This window comes from Miniopterus natalensis, chromosome 17, assembly GCF_054644295.1.
Source record: "Miniopterus natalensis isolate mMinNat1 chromosome 17, mMinNat1.hap1, whole genome shotgun sequence".
Classification (NCBI taxonomy): Eukaryota; Metazoa; Chordata; class Mammalia; order Chiroptera; family Miniopteridae; genus Miniopterus; species Miniopterus natalensis.
The window spans coordinates 23,664,816-23,670,967 of NC_142097.1; the positions used below are offsets into that span (position 1 = coordinate 23,664,816).

At 54.4% G+C, this 6,152-nt stretch overlaps 1 protein-coding gene across 1 annotated transcript; it reads left to right on the top strand.

Moving 5' to 3' along the window:
* The first annotated feature begins 511 nt into the window (after positions 1–511).
* Positions 512–4,879, top strand: LOC107538782 (keratin, type I cytoskeletal 14). Its single transcript, XM_016215110.2, has 8 exons — positions 512–1,079; positions 2,298–2,380; positions 2,941–3,097; positions 3,269–3,430; positions 3,519–3,644; positions 3,731–3,951; positions 4,045–4,091; positions 4,645–4,879. Exons 1-8 carry the CDS (start codon positions 552–554, stop codon positions 4,737–4,739), a joined length of 1,419 nt encoding a protein of 472 aa, XP_016070596.2. The 5' UTR covers positions 512–551; the 3' UTR covers positions 4,740–4,879.
* The last annotated feature ends 1,273 nt before the right edge of the window (positions 4,880–6,152 follow it).

Here is a 6,152-nt window from a genome sequence, read left to right on the forward strand (position 1 = left end):
TGTTTCTTTTTATAGACAGTAATGCTGACGGGAACCTCTGTGCTTGATGTGACTTTGCTATGCTTGTGTCCCTCCATGCAGGTGCCCCCTTGAGTTGTGGGCTTCCCCTAAGAGGACTGTCTAAGTCTCACATAGTTAATGGGGAGCTAACAGGTCACCAGGTTCATGGTGCAGAGGCCCTGCTCCCTGCCACCCAACTGAGTCCAGCATGTGGGCTCCTGAGGGCCACAGCTCCCAGGGCCCGATAGGAAAGTGTAGCCTGCAGGCCCACACCTTCTCATGTGAATCATGCCTGGCGGGGCGAGAAACCCAAAACACCCCAAACAATGAGTTTCCAGTAAAATATGATAGACATGACAAGGCAGAGGAGAGGAGGGATCTGGCTGGGAGTTGGCGCTGGGAATACGTGATGAAAGCCAAGGGGAATGGAAAATGCCAGGCCCGCCCCCTCCTCAGGACTATAAAGCACCTGCTTCCTTTTCCCACTTACCTGAGTACCTTTCTCTTCTCTCTGCTGACTCGCTCGCTCACTCACCTCCTTCTTTGGCACCATGACCACCTGCAGCCGCCAGTTCACCTCCTCCAGCTCCATGAAGGGCTCCTGTGGCATCGGTGGTGGCTCCAGCCGCATGTCCTCTGTCCTGGCAGGAGGGTCCTGCCGGGCCCCCAGCGCCTTTGGGGGCATGTCAGTCTCCTCCTCCCGCTACTCCTCTGGGGGGGCCTGCGGGCTGGGAGGCAGCTTTGGCGGTATCTTCGGCGGTGGCTTCAGCAACAACAGCTATAGTGGATCCATGGGTATTGGCTTTGGTAGTAGCGTTGGTACCGGCCTCGGTGGTGGCTTTGGTGCTGGCTATGGTATTGGCCTTGGTGGTGGTGATGGACTCCTGGTGGGTAGTGAGAAGGTGACCATGCAGAACCTCAACGACCGCCTGGCCTCCTACCTGGACAAGGTGCGCGCCCTGGAGGAGGCCAACGCTGACCTGGAGGTGAAGATCCGAGACTGGTACCAGAGGCAGCGGCCCAGTGAGATCAAGGACTACAGCCCCTACTTCAAGACCATCGAGGACCTGAGGAACAAGGTGAGTGGACCAGGTAGCAGGAGGTGCCATTCCAGCTACCTGACTCTAGAGCAATATGTGCCTCAGGCCACTGGCACCTTTAGATTCCTAGGATAGGTTCCTAACCTTGGCCCTGGATGCCCCCAACTGAGCTGGTCAGTGGGAGGATGGTTTCCCTTCCCCTGCCTTGCTGACACCCTCCTGAGCTCCAGATCCTCAGACCATGTGGGACCAGGAATTCTTACCATTGCAGTTTACAGAGGGAGAAGTTGAAGCTTTGAGTGGTGCTGTGTCCCACCCAAGGGCACGCAGCAAATTAACGGCAGAGCCGAGGCTAGAACGCCTGTGCTCCACCTGCCAGTATAGGAGACAGTTACCTGTTCTCCTGCACAGGGGAGGAGCGAGGCTGTAACGGGACAGGGCTAGACACTCAAGCTGCTCATTAGCTCATTAGTCTGAGCTGTGGCGGCTGCCGCCCATGAGCCCTGGCACCAGCTGGTCCTTCCCCACAGCTAGGGGGGCACAGAGAACCCACAGAGGCCATCAGTGGCAGCCCACTTTATGTGACTGGCACAGGAAAGAACCTGGGGAGCTTTTGTCAGCTGACTCCGGGCCCCTGCTCCCTGCTCCCACACCACCCCAGGAGCCCTTCCTGCTGATCCTGCTTCCCTTGGTGTGTTGCTCTGATGTCTTTCGTGGATTAGGGAAATTAGATGACAGGGGAGGGAACTCCAGCCAATCCAGGGTTCAATCAGTCTTTTTCTTCTGCTTCCTCTTTTCTGATCCTCTGTGCCAAACGGGTCTTACCTTTTGTAAAAGTGCCATCTGAGGGCTCATGTTCTGTGGGCTTGAGAAAGAATGTATGTGCCTGCGGAGGACTGGCAGGGCTGGCTTGTGCAGAGAGAGAATTCAGATTGAGAACTGGGTCTCATCTGTACGCAGGGAACTGGGAGTCCTGAGAGCTGGTTCAGGTTTTGCAACAAGTCAGTGGTAAAACTCAAGAGCTTTTGCTTCTAAGGCCAGAGCACTTTCTATCCCCTCTGCTGACCACGAGTCAGCAAAGTCCTGAGCTAAAGCTGGGCTGCCAGAGGTTACCCTTTAGGCTGCTGCAAGGTGAAGGCTTATGGGAGGAGGTGGGGACTCAAGCAGGAGCATGAAAGCAAAGGCCTCATGCTGGCTGCAGTGAGGCCTGGCTAGTGAGGTCCATTTGACCAATGACCTGTGTCCTTTCCCTTGCAGATCCTCACGGCCACTGTGGACAATGCCAATGTCCTCCTGCAGATTGACAATGCCCGCCTGGCTGCGGATGACTTCCGCACCAAGTGAGTTTGTGGTGGTGGCCCAGAATATCCAGTCTCCCCAGGGTAGGGCACTGGAGCAGCGTTCCCTAAACAGAGCTGATGGCCAGGATGGCCATGTGAAACCCGTTAGGGTGCTTATAAAAATGGAAGATTTTTGGGCCCCACCCTTGGAGTTCTGATTCAGCTATTTTAACAGGCTACCTGGGTGATTCTGGTCCACAGCCAGGTTTGGGAGCCAGTTTTAGGGCGAGGCACTCCCCATTTGCCCATGTGCCCCTGAAGTTTACGAGGTAGTCATATTTGGAAGCCTTGTGTGCTATTTTCACTGAAGCTAGAAGCATCACCCTTCCCTGAATTCTGTAGCATGATAAACTGTTTTATTCCGTCACCCCTTCACACCCCAAAAATGTTCAGATTTGAGCAATCAATGGGTACTGTGTCCAACCATGCTATTTTCAAGATTGGCTCCCTAAACCACCCACAGGGTACCAACTATGGGAAGAAGCTGCAGGGGGCAGAGAACAAAGCCTTCAGTGTGGTCAGGATAGGTGTCTCATTCCCTTTCTCTTGGGTCATCCCAGGTACGAGACAGAGCTGAACCTGCGCATGAGCGTGGAGGCCGACACCAATGGCCTGCGCCGGGTGCTGGACGAGCTGACCCTGGCCAGAGCTGACCTGGAGATGCAGATCGAGAGCCTGAAGGAGGAGCTGGCCTACCTGAGGAAGAACCATGAGGAGGTGAGAGCTAAATGAAAAAGCCAGCTTAGAAGATTAGCTGGGAGGGATGAGATGCACTTGAGATGGTGGAAGGCAATGTTCAGGCCAGGACCACCTCTGACTGGGGAACCCCAATCGACTGCCATAGCGAGGCTCCCGATGAGAGCAGTGGACTGTTTTTTGGTTGTACAGGAGATGAACTCCATGAGAGGCCAGGTGGGTGGAGACGTCAATGTGGAGATGGACGCCGCCCCAGGTGTGGACCTGAGCCGCATCCTGAACGAGATGCGGGACCAGTACGAGAAGATAGCAGAGAAGAACCGCAAAGATGCCGAGGACTGGTTCTTCAGCAAGGTGGGTGCTGTTCGGGGTGGAAGGAACCCAGGAGGCCTGCTTCCCAGGAACTTTCAGGGTGAATGAGGTTTGTTTTTCCCCCCTGAAGACAGAGGAGCTGAACCGCGAGGTGGCCACCAACAGCGAGCTGGTGCAGAGCAGCAAGAGCGAGATCTCCGAGCTCCGGCGCACGGTGCAGAACCTGGAGATCGAGCTGCAGTCCCAGCTCAGCATGGTAGGGGCGCTGCCAGGCCTGGGGTGGGCCCCTATCTGGAGACTGACCAACTCAATGATCCCTGATCGCCTTTCCCTCCCTCACAGAAAGCGTCCCTGGAGAACAGTCTAGAGGAGACCAAAGGCCGCTACTGCATGCAGCTGGCCCAGATCCAGGAGATGGTGGTCAGCGTGGAGGAGCAGCTGGCCCAGTTGCGTTGCGAAATGGAACAACAGAACCAGGAATACAAGATCTTGCTGGATGTGAAGACCCGGTTGGAGCAGGAGATCGCCACCTACCGCCGCCTGCTGGAGGGGGAGGACGCCCAGTGAGTGCCCTGCCCCCCCTCCAGTGCATCCCTTCACTACTCACTCACTGCCCTCCATGTGTCTAATGATCTTGTTCCTTTCTGTCTTCACAGCCTCTCCTCCTCTCAGTTCTCTTCTGGCTCTCAGTCATCCAGAGACGGTAAGACCTTCCTCCTCATTAACCCTCAGGACCACCCCTGGTCTCCCAGCAGGTGTAGGGTGTTGGATAGGGGATTCTTGAAGGGTTGAGCTAGAGTTTTCTCACCCAGTATCCCTCATAAACCATCATCTAAACCCACCTTAGGGCTTGGAGCTGGCGGCTTTCGCTTTTTACTTATGTCACCCAGTGTCTGTGGCAGACCTCACGGTTCTGGTGGTCAGCACCATGGACAGGGCCCCACACAGCTCTGCCTGCCATGGGTCCAGTCTGGGTCTGTTTGGGTCAACGTGGACCGAAACAGGCCTGTCTGAGTTCCCAGGAGGCTCTGGTGTGAGAACACAGGCTCTGTCCCTGGCCTTCAGGAGCCCTAATCTGAAAGAAATGTGCGGATCAAATCAGTGTTAGTTCAAGAGCAGTGAACAAAGAGATAATCAGGAGAGAGGGCAGCAGGCTGAAAGTTCATTTAATTCCTCTCAACCCCTTGGCCTCCCCACTTCTGATTTCTTCACTGCCAATTCGCTGCTGCTGACACCTTCTCTCCCCCTTCCCCCAGTGTCCTCCAGTCGCCAGATTCGCACCAAGGTCGTGGATGTGCACGATGGCAAGGTGGTGTCCACCCACGAGCAGGTCCTTCGCACCAAGAACTAAGGCTGCTCAGCGTTGCTCAGGCCTAGGAAGCCTGCCACCCAACCCTGCGGTGTGGAAGCAGATCGCACTGGGGGACCCCCTCCCCTCCTACAAGCCCTTCACACCCGAGCCCTGCTTCACCCTTGTCCCCTGCTGGCATTCAATAAAGCTTTGTTATCTGGGTTGCACAACTCCCTCCTCTGCCGGGTCATTGTCAGTAGTGGAGGTGGGAGCAAGCGGGGGAAGCATCGCTTTGGAGCTCGTCATAGCACCTGGCTGTAGCCTCTGGGACTGGGGGAAAGGGCCTGGGAGAGGATCGGGCTCAGTTCCCAGGGCGGCTTTCACCACCTCTAAAGATGCAGATAGAAGTGCGTACAGGTCATGTGTGGTGTCTCCTAGGGCATGGAGGCCGTGCATTCATTCACCCACTCACTCATTTATTTATTCATTCATTCTCCAGATATTATTGAGTATCTCTTGTGTTCCAGGCACTGTGCTAGGGACTGCCGTTTGAGAATATATTGAAGCTATAGGTTTTTTTTCTTTTCAGCCCCCAATAAGCATACACACATTTGCATACAATTCATGAGGTTCATGGGTCCCTAAAGCTCTTCAGTGAAAATCTGTGAACCTAGTAAGAACTCATGCTTTTTACTGAGAATTTTGTTTCCCGTAATCTACCTGCTCTTGCCTCTTGAGCTGGGTTTGAATCCTGACTGGTCTCAGTTGACACAGAGCAAGTTCATTATCATCTTCAAGCCTCAGTTTCCACACCTGAAAAGTGAACATAATGGCAGTACCTTCCGTATGGGTTTGTGAGGATTTTCTGGAAGAATGCGTGTGAGGCCACTAGTAGTGCCTGGCACAGTGCAGGCTCAGGGCACCGCTGTGCGAGCAGTACTAGGTCAGCTCCCTCTTGTGCACGGTGACTCTCTGTCCATGATAAGGCCCTTTTCAGACGCTTTGGGAATGGACTAACTCGTTTCTAACCCTGGCTCTGTTCTGCATTAGCTCTGTGATCATGGAGATCACTTTCCCCTCAATTTCCCCACTTATCCAGTAAGCATGAACTCTGCTTCTTGGTGTTGATATGGGAATCCAAGGGGTGAATACACATTCAGAGCCAGGGTTGTAGAAGCCTCCTCTGGTGGGGAGTGTCTTTTCCTCTTTGGTGGGGGTCTGGAGGAGAAGGGGGAAGGGGAGGACGTTATCTGAGTGAGATTCCAGAGGTGGGTAGAGCTCACTGCCCCGAGCTAGGAAAGAGTTGTATGAATGAGGCTTCTAGGGAGAGCCAAGGGTGGGACTGGGATTAAAGAAAGGTGTAGTCTTCGAGCGAAAACGGGCCTGAGTTTTGGAGTCAGACAGCCTGGGTTGGAGTCCCGCTCCTACACTGACCAGCCTAGAAGAGTTTGGGCAAAATCCTCTTAAAAAATG

Bases quoted from the DNA above. Each gene is read 5' to 3' on its own strand.
- LOC107538782 (XM_016215110.2), top strand. From the start codon at position 552: ATGACCACCTGCAGCCGCCAGTTCACCTCCTCCAGCTCCATGAAGGGC. The intron at 2,381-2,940 runs GTGAGTTTGTGG...GGGTCATCCCAG, and splicing joins GCGGATGACTTCCGCACCAA to GTACGAGACAGAGCTGAACC. The intron at 3,952-4,044 runs GTGAGTGCCCTG...CTGTCTTCACAG, and splicing joins CTGGAGGGGGAGGACGCCCA to CCTCTCCTCCTCTCAGTTCT.